This window comes from Callorhinchus milii, unplaced genomic scaffold (genome assembly GCF_018977255.1).
Source record: "Callorhinchus milii isolate IMCB2004 unplaced genomic scaffold, IMCB_Cmil_1.0 Scaffold8, whole genome shotgun sequence".
In the NCBI taxonomy this organism is placed as follows: domain Eukaryota; kingdom Metazoa; phylum Chordata; class Chondrichthyes; order Chimaeriformes; family Callorhinchidae; genus Callorhinchus; species Callorhinchus milii.
In genome coordinates, this window is record NW_024704749.1 from 10,369,827 (window position 1) to 10,384,301 (window position 14,475).

General features: G+C 50.9%; 1 protein-coding gene across 1 annotated transcript in view; it reads right to left on the reverse strand.

Moving 5' to 3' along the window:
* LOC103184086 (rabphilin-3A) overlaps positions 1–9,708 on the reverse strand; it is a 35,897-nt gene extending 26,189 nt beyond the window's left edge. The window contains exons 1-3 of the mRNA XM_042337387.1: positions 9,650–9,708; positions 2,719–2,824; positions 33–44 (exon numbers count right to left, since the gene is read on the reverse strand). Coding sequence (XP_042193321.1) covers positions 33–44; positions 2,719–2,795 — 89 coding nt within the window. The 5' untranslated portion in view covers positions 2,796–2,824; positions 9,650–9,708. The remainder of the gene's footprint in view (positions 1–32; positions 45–2,718; positions 2,825–9,649) is intronic.
* Positions 9,709–14,475: the final 4,767 nt, after the last annotated feature.

Consider the following 14,475-nt stretch of genomic DNA (forward strand, 5'->3'; position numbering starts at 1 on the left):
GCAAGAGTTAAGAGAAACAACATTGTACTTACTGTTCCTTCTCACTATGTGTAGGTTTCAGCAAAGAGAGAGAAAGGAGAAAGAGGTGAAATTGCCTTTTCACTGAAGCTGTAGCTTCACACTGTCAATTCTTGGGTTGAGGAGAAGCCCAGAATTCAGATGAGGCAAACTCTGTTTGAGGAGACGCTGAAGCCAACACATGGGTTGGGCTCCGGAGCCCTGGTTCCCGCTCACCAGCCGCTGGTCATTCAAGAAAACAGCTGCCCACACACAAGCTGATCCTCACTGTGCCCTGTATCCCGCGTGTGAGTTATACCAAGGCCTTGGAGTGGGTGCGGAGGAGATTTACCAGAATGTTACCAGGGATGAGGGACTTCAATTATGTGCGAGACGAGAGAGGCTGACGATTATGAGACGAGAGAGGCTGGGATTGTTCTCCATAGAGCAGAGAAGGTTGCGGAGAGATTTAATAGAAGTCTTCAAATTTAAGAGGGTTTTTTTGAAAGAGTGAATAAGGAGAAACTGTTTCCTCTGGGGGGGGAGGAGGGGGGGAGGGGGGAGGAGGTGGGGAGGGGGTCGGTAACCAGAGGACACAGATTTAAGATAATTGGCAAAAGAACCAGAGGAGAGACGAGGGGAGATGTTTTACCCGGAGATTTGTTACGGTCTGGAATGCACTGCTTGAAAGGGTGGTGGAAGCAGATTCGATAGCAGCTTTCAAAAGGGAATTGCATAGAATTAGGTAAATAATAATAATAATAATAATAATAATAATCCTTGCATTTTGATACAGTGCTTTATCACATCTTCAAGACGTCTCAAAGAGCTTCGCAGAATGTACCGTAAAGCGAACTTGACTGTATAGTTTGTGGTCGAAACGCAGCAGCGCACACGCTAAAGAGTCTTGGGTTGAAGTAACCAATTTTATTATTACTAATTTTTTCGAAGGAATTATTATTATTATTATTATCATACCTCGGAAAGAAAAAAAAATTGTAGGGCTGCGGAGTGAGAGCGGGGGAGTGGGACTCGTTGGGTAACTCTTTCAAAGAATGACCTCTTTGTGTACTGTAAAATTCAACGATTCTACGCTTCGCTCCGTATCCGGTGCGCGAGTTATCAGCAATCTCCGCCACACATCGGTTCAGTCATCAAACCAGGGCAGCAAAGGACCTCCTCACGCTCGCCGCCTCCTCCCTGCGTCACTCCTCATTCAGAATCTTTGGTAACAAAACTCATCACAGACCTGAGTGCCTCCGCAGGTTTGCTCGCTCAGTGTGAACGCTGCTTTGATAACGTCTTCTTATTCAGATTCGATTTGGCGGTGCAGAGTCGGGAACAAGAAACCCACTAAATGTTTAATGTTCCTGTGTTCCCGTGGGCTTTTCCTCAACACCAGAATAGACATCACATGCACAGAATTTTCTCTCTCGCTCTCTCTCTTTCTCTCTTTCGCTAAGCGTGATGCATTCATTCATTCATTCACCGAACGACGCAGAATCACGACGCAGTCCGTACGTGCGGGTCCGGCAGCCGCGCCGCCTTATTCGCCTGGAAACGTGCAGACGGCCGCCCGGGCATGCACGAGCGCGGCCGGGACCGATGCAACGCCTGTCGAACGTGAAATGAATGGTGGCCGGCACGCGTCGGCGGTTGGTTTGACCTGACCGTGCCGCATTTCGACCCGCAAGAGCGCTGCTTCGGGATGCGCGGCTGAGGAAAGGAGCAACCGATTCAGCTCCGAGGCAGGGAGCCGGAGGGGCAGCTCGTGGGGGTAATCTCAGAGCTACAGCGCAACAAAAGATGGCCGACATCTGGGTCAACGGTTCACCCGACCACCCGGAAGTCGGCCTCCCCTTTGACGCGGGCAGCTCAAGATGGCCGTCTTCCCAGGCCGTCAAAAGCCGACGCTCGCTGAGTTCACTTTCTGCCCCGGGTGGGTTCGCACTGCAACTGTGGTGCGCGAGCGAATTAGCGCTATAATCACGCCCCGGACTTGTCTATTCGAAGGTTTACGTCTCGCGAAGAGACAAAAGACTTTCACCACCAGTCCTCGACTCGAGTTCTCTGTGGCAGTCTCTTCGGGATGAATGACCTGGTTTCAACGCTGTCAAACTTCAGCAAAATCCCGAACCGACTCCGGCTCAGATGTGGAACAGCCGAAAATTACACAGGAAATGGAGCCCTCCGGGGGGGGTGGGGGGGAATGTGGAGCAGCCAAAAAAGGCCACTTTCCTGTGTAATTTAGTTTGGTGTTGAATTACCCCCAGACACCAGAGTGACAGCCACAGTGCTCCTCCGACACACCACTCCCTGGGCTCAGGGACAGTGCGTTCCAAACACACCAGTCAACCCTCGCCCCGTGGCTCTGTAAATCAACGGCTCCTGCAGTCATTGAAATTGGACCATCAGCGAGTCAAGCTTGGCCAGACAGCAACATCAACGGCAAGTTAAACGTTTTTAGCTGCTTAGGCTCCAGCGGTTATCCCAACGCACGCTCTGCGATCCCCCCTAAGCCTCGACTCTTACCAACCTGCGCCTAATACCTTCCGGAATCAGGTAAGGAGGGTGTATCCTTCCGGGGAGAGAGAGCGAGAGAGAGGAAAACGAATGAACGAATGACTCAAGTGTTACGTGCAGTGGATATGGAAGTGAGGTGAAGCGCGATCCACGTGCCGGTGTTGATAAGGGGGACGTTGATAAAGAGACGCGACTTACTTCGCTCTCAGGTTCAGCTGCCGATCGTTAGGGCAGACCCAGCGGTCGGGGTTGTTCCCAAACACAGCGTCAGTCATGGCTGGAATCCGCTCGGGGCCGACGCCGTCTGGAGAGGAAACACAACGGACTCTTTCAGATCATGTCTGGGCCTGGCTCAGCGAGTCGCGCTCTCAACTCGGAGTCAGGAGGTTGTGGGTTCAAGCCCCACGTCATTGATTCTCAACTGATCTCCCACAAGGCAGGGTTGGGGTGGGGGGGAGGGGGAGAACTGCAAACCCAAGGCCAATCAGATGAACCCCCGCCCTGTGCGGATGCCCCGCCTAGACCCAAAGCCCCACCCAGTTCCCAAAGGCCCCGCCCGGTCCCAAAGCCCCACCCAGTCCAGAGGCCCCGCCCTGTCCCACCAAGATAAATATATCTATATAGGAGCGGGCTTGGGAACACCTTCACAAACAGAAATATTCCAGCACAATTTACACAACACTTAGTGGGCTCTTAATTCTCGTGTAGCTCTGGTGTGAGAAAGTGCACATCACAAAGAAATAGTCGGGCTTTCCTGCCCTCCACCCCTCCTGATCCCAACCCCTCCGGCTCGGGTCCAAATCCCTGACTATCCAGGACCTTAGGATGTCCTCCTGACGTGAAAGGCGCTGTACAAAATTAACTTGTTGTCGTATTGCATTTTGAATGACGATGACCGATTATCTGTACTGTCTGCTTCTCCACAATGGGTTTCATCACAATTAGTGTGGATAAACTAATCCGAGGCGTCAGGTTCGACCCCCAATTATCCTTCCTCTCCCACATCCGGTCCCTCACCAGCACCGCTTTCTTCCACCTCCGACGCATTGCCCGTCTCCGGCAATATCTCACCCCAAAAGCCACCGAATCCCTGGTCCATGTCTTTGTCACCTCTCGGTCGGACTATTCAAACGCCTCCTTGCCCGGTCTCCCCTCCGCTAACCTTCATAAAATCCAGGTCTTACAAAACTCTGCCACCCACATTCTTACCCGCACCAAACACCTCTCCCGATCACCCCAGTCCTGGCCAGACTGCACTGGCTCCCTATCCCAGAGAGGATCGACTTCAAGATCCTCACCCTCGTATTCAAGTCCCTGCACTTCTCTGCACCCCCCGACCTCTCTGACCTTCTCTCTTCACAACAGTACCCGTTGCCTTTGCTCCTCCGGGTCTGGCCTCCTCCTTGTCCCCCGAGTCCTCCGCTCCACCCTCAGCGGCCGTGCCTTCAGCCACTATGCCCCGAGGCTCTGGAATTCCCTTCCTCACTCCCTTTACCTCGCCCCCTCTCTTCTTATTTTCAGGTCTCGGCTGAAGACCTTTTTTGTCGACCGCGCCTTTGGTCACCTTCTCCCCCCTCCTCACCCTGGGATCCGTTATTGTGAAGCTCTGAGACACCATCCTGCGTGGAGGGCACTATATAAATCCAAGTTGTTGTTGTGTAAACTGCTGTACTGTATACTCAAAGCAGCTAAACCCAAACAACACTGGACTGAAAACTATTGAACCCAAATGCATTAGAGAGCAGGATTGTTGGCTCAGGTCTATCGAGACTCCAAAGACTGGAGTTAAAGGCCACAGACTCGTAGACAATTGGCAAGTCACCACATAATTATCTCCTAATTTCGCTCTGGAGACTCGAAGCTTGAACCAAATTCAAGAAGGAGCTAAAGAATGATTTCAGCCATAATATGACAAGAAAACTGAGAAAAATGGCGGGCGGGTGGATTGGAGAGAGTGGCTGGATGTGAATAATTCTTCGTGTGGCTTCTTTCAACCTCCAAGTCCTGCCACAAATTACCTAAGTTTTATTTAAGTGGAAAAGAAGCTGACATTTTAGCAGTTAAAAAAAAGATTTCAATTACGTGCAGCACTCAGTCGCTAATGGTAATAGTAAATCTCTGGCAAGTGATCAGCTCACGGGCTCTCCTGGCAATGTACTGGGCAACACTTGGTTTCCTCACGTGTTTCCATTAAGCACAGGATCGTTCCGCCGTTTGTCAAGAGCTCTTAGACATTATCTCTCATATTGTTTCATAAACCACGTTCTTGTTCTCCAAGGTTTTCCAAACCCAAATTTATAATAATAATAATAATTAATAACCTGTAATGAGGTTTAATCTGCCAACAAAGCTGCTGCGGTGATAATTGAAAGTGCGCTGTAAGGTCTATCAACTCTAGAAGATAAATAAAAATATGAGCGTGAATTTGTATTGCAACCTTTAAATGAGATATAAACTCGAGGCTCCGTCTGCTTGTTCCCGAGATGCTTTGAAAGAGAGAAGGAAATTTCTCCACGTGTCCTGGACAACAATGCACCAGATGCCATTTAATGCCTCCTCTCATTGATCACTCGCTCGATTGCAAAGCGCTCCTCGTAATAACGATGCCCTTCCATGTCGGGAGGACGTCTAAAAGCGCTTCCCGGGATTTACTGTAAGGCGGAGTGACTGTGTCATTTAATTGGCGACACGCAGAAGCCCAAACCGCGCACAGCAATGTACCGCAAGCAGCCATGGTGTGAGTGACCAATTTTTTCTGGGGGATTGTTGGCCGAGACACCGGGAGAGAAAAAAACCCTTCTCTTTTCGAACAGCATCCACCTGAACAGGCAGGCGGGACCTCGGGTTACCAGCTCACCCGAAGGACGGCACCTCCGACAATGCAACACCCACCCCACGCCCCAGCACCGCACTGGAGAATCAGCCTAGACGGTGAGTTCAAGCCCTGATGTGGGGGATTGAACACACAACCTTCTGACTCAGGCGAGGGAGAGAGAGTGTGAGCGACTGTGCCAGGCTGGCAGACAGACTGGAAGGATTCAGTCCTGGCGTTCTTCCCACAACTCCAGCTGGAAATACCTGATTAAAGAATGAATTACAAAACAGTACATGGTTTACAATTTGCATTAAGTCATGAATTGGAATGCATTTGTGTGCTCTCCAGGCTCTGTGGCAACCAATCAACTCCAATCTCAAGCTGAGCCTAAAACGGTGCGACGGGGGGGGAGTGGGATTGATTTGAGAAGCTCGTTTCAAAGAGCCAGCACAGACACGATGGGCCGAATGGCCTCCTTCTGCGGGTATAATTCTATATAATTCTGTACAATTCTATGAACACCAGCCCACAGATGTGCTAACATCAGCTCAGTGCTGCTAAGTGTCCGTCCTTAATTCTGTACATGTTTCCATTCTCCACCTTGAGGTCTAACCAGCCCTCTTCCTTTTACAAATGGATAATAATAATAATAATAATGTAATATTAATCCTCGCATTTGATATCGCGCCTTATCACGTCGTTGAGACGTCTCAAAGCGCTTCACAGAATCTACTGTAAAGTGAAACAAAAGCAGATTCGGTTTTTGTTTCGGATTTCCAGCCTCTGCAGTATTTTGCATTTTCTTTATACTGGAGAGTGAATTGACTGTGTACTTTGTGGGCGAAACGCGGCAGCCATTCATTTGCACACGGCAGTGTCTCCCACACAGCCAATCATCACGAACTGGCACTGGCGTCTGGAGGGTTAGTTTCGAGGGTAAACACCGGGGCTGAAACTAGCAAAAAGCAAAAACGACATGGTCATAAATTGCATATCGCTAAAAAATAATAGGGGATTATCTTCCCCGGAGCTGGCTGCGGCCGGCAGGAATTATTACTGTAGCAAGATCCTCAGGTGCAGGGTATTACACTGATCTACTCTCTCAGGCTGCAGATCCGTCCCTGTACAGTGAGAGCTCCCGGCAACTCGCTGTTTCTCTACCCGCTGCCTCCGCTCGACTGGCCCCGGACTCCTGCTTGTCCCTCCGTTCCCTCCATTCCACCATCGGTGGGCGTGCTTTCAGCCACTGTGCCCCGAAACACTGGCACACTCTTCCCTCAATCCCTTCCCCGTCTTCAGGTCGCGCCTGGAGACCTTCCTCTTCGGCCGTGCTTATGGTCACCTCCCCCCGGCTCAGCGACAGGCTCTGCCACTGCCTGGACTCACCCTCACATCTCACACACTCATTCTCTCTCTCTCACACACACACACCTACACAGATAAGCACACACACTCACTCGCTCACTCGCTCTCTATAAGAGCAGAACCACTGCCCTCAGTGTCGTGGAGGAAGGCAGCAAAATAAACCATCCGGTGGGTTGGGGGGAGGGTGGGGGGAATAAATTGGATTTTCAGTGACTTAAACATTAATCTGGATGTCAACATAAACCCCATCACTTGAAGCATGGGCCGAATGGCCTCCTTCTGCGGGTATAATTCTATATAATTCTGTACAATTGTATGAACACCAGCCCACAGATGTGCTAACATCAGCTCAGTGCTGCTAAGTGTCCGTCCTTAATTCTGTACATGTTTCCATTCTCCACCTTGAGGTCTAACCAGCCCTCTTCCTTTTACAAATGGATAATAATAATAATAATAATGTAATCCTCGCATTTGATATCGCGCCTTATCACGTCGTTGAGACGTCTCAAAGCGCTTCACAGAATCTACTGTAAAGTGAAACAAAAGCAGATTCGGTTTTTGTTTCGGATTTCCAGCCTCTGCAGTATTTTGCATTTTCTTTATACTGGAGAGTGAATTGACTGTGTACTTTGTGGGCGAAACGCGGCAGCCATTCATTTGCACACGGCAGTGTCTCCCACACAGCCAATCATCACGAACTGGCACTGGCGTCTGGAGGGTTAGTTTCGAGGGTAAACACCGGGGCTGAAACTAGCAAAAGCAAAAACGACACGGTCATAAATTGCATATCGCTAAAAAATAATAGGGGATTATCTTCCCCGGAGCTGGCTGCGGCCGGCAGGAATTATTACTGTAGCAGGATCCTCAGGTGCAGGGTATTACACTGATCTACTCTCTCAGGCTGCAGTACAGTGAGAGCTCCCGGCAACTCGCTGTTTCTCTACCCGCTGCCTCCGCTCGACTGGCCCCGGACTCCTGCTTGTCCCTCCGTTCCCTCCATTCCACCATCGGTGGGCGTGCTTTCAGCCACTGTGCCCCGAAACACTGGCACACTCTTCCTCAATCCCTTCCCCGTCTTCAGGTCGCGCCTGGAGACCTTCCTCTTCGGCCGTGCTTATGGTCACCTCCCCCGGCTCAGCGACAGGCTCTGCCACTGCCTGGACTCACCCTCACATCTCACACACTCATTCTCTCTCTCTCACACACACACACCTACACAGATAAGCACACACACTCACTCGCTCACTCGCTCTCTATAAGAGCAGAACCACTGCCCTCAGTGTCGTGGAGGAAGGCAGCAAAATAAACCATCCGGTGGGTTGGGGGGAGGGTGGGGGGAATAAATTGGATTTTCAGTGACTTAAACATTAATCTGGATGTCAACATAAACCCCATCACTTGAAGCATCCCAGCAACACTGTTAGTATCACACCTCGAAGGTCACAATTCAAACCCCTGAGATTCAGAGGTTAATGCAATGGGTAGATTAATTCAGCATTCTCCCCTTCCCCACCCCATTTCGCCCATAAAATACACAGTCAGTGTACTTTACGCTGTCTAACAGCACTGTGCTCTGTGTGTGAGTGTGTGTGTGAGTGAGAGACCGAATCACGTTCACCAATTCACATCGTAATAATATTCTCAATCATAAATAATCCTTGCATTTGATGCATTGTCTCCTGTGAAGACGTCTCGAACGATGTGACAAGGCGCTCCATCAAATGCAAGGATTATTATTAATATTATTATCATAATCCCAGCCAGCGCTGGACACCAGGCAGGCAGCCTCCGTGCGAGGAAACAGCAAATAGCTGCTGAATGATGCAGTGAGCAAAAAGCTGGAGCTGGGAGACAACTGTTTTCACCTCCGCCAAAGCCATATTCCCAGCCGCAAGCACAGACCAGCCACATTAAAGGCAGTGTCCCCTCCCCTCCCCTCCCTGCCGCCCCCCCACCCCACCCCACGCACCCACACCCACTCCGCACCACACTGTGTTGCGTGCCAGGCTTTGTAGGTGTGCGGTGAAAGTCGCCCCACAAAATATACAGTCAATCCGCTTCACAGTAAATCCCCTGAAGCCCTTGGAGATTCAACAGGAACAATGTGATAAGGTGTTACATCAAACGGAAGAATTATTACCATTACTAAAAAAAAAAAGACAGTAAATCCTGTTGAGACGTCGCGACGAACGTGATGAGGCGCTACAGCAAAACGCAAGAATTATTCTTATCAATTACTACTATTAAATTATTATTACTACAACCTGCACAGTCGATCCATTTGGCAGTATGCGGTGCAAAGCGCTTTGAGGCGTCTCGACGGCGTGATCGGGCGGCGTATCCAATGCAAGGCTTATTGTTATTAATGTTATTATTATTATTATTATTATTATTATTATTATTATTATAATGTGAACTGGTAAATGTGATTCAGTCTCTCTATCTCACACACACACACACACACACACACGCACGCACACACACACACACACACACGGACACAGTCACTACACACACACACACACACACACACGCACACGCACGCACCACACACACACACACACACACAGACACAGTCACTACACACACACACACACACACACGCACACGCACGCACACACACACACACACACACACGGACACAGTCACTACACACACACACACACACACACACACGCACACGCACGCACACACACACACACACACACACGGACACAGTCACTACACACACACACAGACACACACACACGGACACAGTCACTACACACACACACACACACACACACACACACGCGCGCACCCACAGAGCGCAATGCTGTTGGACTGCCTCTCATCTGTAACACAGCTCTCAACGGACAAAGTGTTGCTTCTCTCTGCTTTTAAATACCCTCTCTCCCTCTTCCCCGCTCTGCGAAGCCAAAATATAGGAGGATGTCGGGGAAGGTTTACCTGAGCTGCGAGCCCCTGGCTCTGCCCGGCTCTGTCTCGCTCCTGTCCCAGTCACTGTCCCTCTTTGTGTCTCTCTCTCTCTCTCTCTCTCTCTCTCCTCTCCTTTCTCTCTGCCTGTGCCTGTGGCTGTGGCTTTGCTGGAAATTCCCCGCCTGCGATCATCCGACACGTGGTGCGCTCAGTCCATGTGATTTCAGGAAAAAATGGGACGTTTTGGAGGCAGATTTATCCTCCCTCCCCCCCCCGTCTCTGTCTTCTCTCTCTGTCTCGCACTCTCTCTCTCTCGCTCTCCCTCCCTCTTCCCTGGCTCCCTCCTCCATCTCTATCCCCTCCCTCTTGCCCCACACTCTCTCTCTCCCTCCAGCGCTCTCTCTGTGATTTCCCTCCATCTCTCTCGCTCCCTCCCTCCCTCCCTCCATCTCTCTCTCTCCCTCCCTCCATCTCTCTCTCTCTCTCCCTCCCTCCCTCCCTCCGGCGCTCCCTCCCTCCGGCGCTCTCTCCCTCCAATGCTCTCTCTCTGTCCCTCCATCTCTCTCCCTCCCTCCATCTCTCTCTCTCCCTCCATCTCTCTCCCTCCCTCCATCTCTCTCCCTCCCTCCAACTCCCTCTCCCCCTCCAGCTCACTCTCCCTCCAGCGCACTCTCCCTCCATCTCTCTCTCTCCCTCCATCTCTCTCCCTCCCTCCATCTCTCTCCCTCCCTCCAACTCCCTCTCCCCCTCAAGCTCACTCTCCCTCCAGCGCACTCTCCCTCCGTCTCTCTCTCTCCCTCCATCTCTCTCCCTCCCTCCATCTCTCTCCCTCCCTCCAACTCCCTCTCCCCCTCCAGCTCACTCTCCCTCCATCTCTCTCTCCCACCAGCTCTCTCTATTTCTCCCTCCATCTCTCTCCCATCCCTCCATCTTCCCTCGCCTCTGTCTCTCTCACTCCCCCTCTCTAACTTCCCTTTCTCTCTCTTCCCTCTTTTCCATCGCTCCCTTCCCTCCTCTCTATCTCTTTCACAGCTTCTTTCGCCTTCTCTCTCATTCTCCCCCCTCCCCCCTCCCTCCCTCCCCTCTCCCTCCTCCCTCCCTCCCTCCCTCCCTCTCTCCCTCAACCCCACTCACAATGTTGCTGACAATAACCGTTATCACGTACAGAAACAAGTCCAAACCCTTTCCATTGTGAGACAAAGCAGATTCTAATCACAACCTCTGATGCAATGCCGTTCACCTCGGAGTATCTCAAAGTGCTTCAACGACACACTTATACTTCCTATATTATTATCGTACTTATATTCATTCAAAAAAAATTGGTCCCTCAATCCACCACTGTTCGTGGGACACTGCTGTGGGCAATCGGCTGCCGCCTTTCTCCCCACAAAATACACAGTCACTACACTTTACAGTATATCCTGTGAGGCGCTTTGAGACGTCTAGAAGACGCGATAAGGCGCTGTATCAAATGCGAGGATTATTATTATTATAATAATACTGTAAAGTGTAGTGACTGTGTGAACGGATATGAAATCGATATTGTTGTGGAAGTGGCGGGGAGAAATAGGGATTGGAGGGTGGGGGGGAAAGGGAAGGGGGAGGTTGAGGGGAGAGACTGTTCCGTTCTGCAACAGCCTCTCTGCAGGTTTTATGTGAGAGGAGACTGTGAGTTTGCAGCAGATCAAAAATACATGATCAGAATTTTCCATTCCCAGTACTCCAGACTCTCATTAGTACAACAGTCACAGAGCACTCTCTCTCTCTCTCTCTCTCTGTCTCTCGCTCCCCCTCTCACTCACTCAGAACCTCATTCACCGTGTGCTGCGACAGCCCACATTCCCGAGCAGAGATCGGGGTGAGCAAGAGCAGGAGAGAGAAAGGGAGAGCGAGGGGCGAGAGAGCGAGCATTGAGGTGCCACACAGGCAGGAGACAGTGTGAACGGTACATAAGACAGACAGGTGGACAGAGCTGGGAACACTCTGCTGCCCTCTCAGCAGCTCAGCTCGGTGTCTTGCCCGGTTACTTGCCTTCTTCGAAGATCTAAATCATGTTTCTTTCTCCACACAAAACCTCGTGGAAATCTGGAACTCTGCGTCTTCCCCCATTCACATTTTCAAGCTGGACAAGAGTTTGCTGGGTCAGGGTATCGAGGGATGTGGGGCAAAGGCGGGTAAATGGAGTTGAGGTACAGATCAGCCTTGATCTAATAGAATGGCGGAACAGGCTCGAGGGGCTGAATGGCCTCCTCCTTTTGCTATGTCCCTTTCCAACAGAGCAGAGACGCAGGGAGTAGTGGAACTGCATCCTATCAGCCTCTCTGGTAACTCACCAAGTGAGTGATCATCCAAGTGTGGACAGTGAATCTTGGCTGGCTCACCTTTAATTATAATTATCCTTGTGTTTGATATAGCGCCTTATCACATCATTGAACTTTGAAGGGATTATTATCCCTGGAAAGCGATCCGCCAATCAACTAACAACCGGTTCCTACTTACTGCTGGATAGACAGAGGCGTGCGGAGTAAGGAAACCCGGGTCCCCTCACTTCGATACACCAATACACTACAGGACTCCACCCGAGGGAGGGGGGGGATTCCAAACATCCCACATGTTACCCCTTTCCCCCCCACTCCGCCCCCCCACTCCGCGATGTGGTAATTCAGCCCACTGAGACCTGCGACGACGGCTCTTAAGGTGCCGGAGACCCCAGCGCTGAGAGGCTGGGTTCCCACGTGGGGCAATGATTCTCGTGGGGAACGTGGCTCTCAACGTGGTGAATAAAACTCCTGCCAGGATTCTCGCAGTCAACCGCTGAGGTGGGCAAACATCTCGCCTCGAGAGAGAGAGAGAGAGAGAGAGAGGGAGGGTGTGTGTGGGGGGGACTGTTACTTTTGGCCAAGAGATGTAACTGGCGGAGAGAAAGCAAGAAAGAACTCCTCACAGATGAATAATGAATGGGTGCAGAGCGAGCCTCACTCTGGGCATCGCCACCTCCTGCCAAATCAATCTGCAGCGTTTTTTTTCTTGTTATCAGCTCTCGCTAACTCACTCACGTCGTTGCCATTTAATCCATTCTCTGCCGGGTGGACGGTCAGCAGGGCTGAGAGGTGCTGAGCTGGGATTCGGTCAGAGTCGTGGGGAGGTCACACTGCGCAACTCAACTGCCACAAAGCACAGTCACTGATGACAACAACAACAACGACGACAATAATAATCCTTGCGTTCAATACGGCGCCTTTATCACGTCGTTGAGACGTCTCGGAGAGCTTCACTGGAAAGTGCAGTGACTGTGTACTTTGGTGGGTGAAACGCGGCAGCCAAGTACGCTCAGCGACGCACCACAAACAGCCACGGGGCGAGTGACCAATTTTATTTGGGGGATTGTCGGCCAGAACACAGAGAGAGAGAGAGAGAGAGAAACTCCTTCCTCTTGTCGAACAGTGCCACGGGATCTTGAGCAATCCACCTGAACAAGGCAGAGGGGACCTTGTGATCTCTTGTGTGGAGTAAGGAAACTTGCCCAATGCTTCGCCCCGCTCGGGAATCGAACCCGGGTCCTCTCGCTCGCTCGCGAGGCGAGTGCTCTAACCACTAGACAATGCGCAGTCACTCCACTTTACGGTAACTCCCGTGAAGCGCTTTGACACATCGCGACGAGGCAACGAGGAGCTGCATCAGATAGTATATGAAAAAAAAACTGCAACCGTAGCCATTTTGATCGTTAACTCATTTATTTTCAAAGGCCAGCGCTCGGGATCAGTGAGCTCACACCACAGGGCGGAGAGAGAGAGAGAGAGAGAGAGAGAAAATAACACACACAGCCTCGTCCCAAAATACAAAGGGTCAGCAATAAACCCACTGCTGATTCAAACGCTTTCAGCGATAAGGAAAATTTCTAAAAAATTAAACTTCGATCAGTCCAGTCATCCGTCGATGAGTGTAAGAAATGTGCATCTGACTAAGCAGCTTAGGTTGCCTTCTGATTTATTTGGGACTCCGCAAATTGAATAGGCGTCAATGGTTGTTCAGCTGCTGCCTGTAACTGGCTGATTCATGCCTGTTGTTCCTCTGCGGTAATCCAGCAGACGCTGGGACTTGAAACTGCCAAGAGGTTCCTCACCTGTTTCCACCGTGTTACCGTTGGACACCAAGGTGATAACAATAATAATCCTTGCATTTAATACAGCGGCGCCTTATCACGTCTTCGAGACGTCTCAAAGCGCCTCACAGGACACACTGTAAGGTGTGGTGACAGTTGGCTAGGACATCGGGAGAGAGAAACTTGCTTCTCTTCGAATAGCGCCGTGGGATCTTTATCATCCACCTGAACAGGCAGACAGGACCTGGGTTTAAATGTCTCATGGACAGCACTTCCCTCAACACAACACACCCCCAGCACTGCATTGGAGGGTCAGCTTAGACTATGTGATTCCAAGCCTGATGTGGGGCTCGAGGGAATGTGTTATTAAACGATCCTGGGCTTTCATCCTTCCCTTCTGTCCCTCTCAGATCCTCCCTTCCCCTTTACCCCCACCCCCCCACCTGGAGCTCCCCTCCCTCCCCACCACCGTCCCTGGTCCTCCCAAGCTCCCCTTCCCAGCCTGAACCTGGTGACCACCCAATGGGGTAAAGCCCGAGACATTAACACAAGGAACTTAATTAATTAATTTGTTACAAATGAATTGATGAAGTCACGGCTTAAAGACCTTCCTCTTCGACCGCACCTACGGTCATCTCCCCCTCCCTCAGCAAGTTGTTGTTGTCGTTGTTGAACGCTTCACAAAGCCTCGTGTTGGCGTGAACGTGTGCGTCTCCCAACAGAAGCCAAACTGAACCAAAAACTCGTCAAAAAT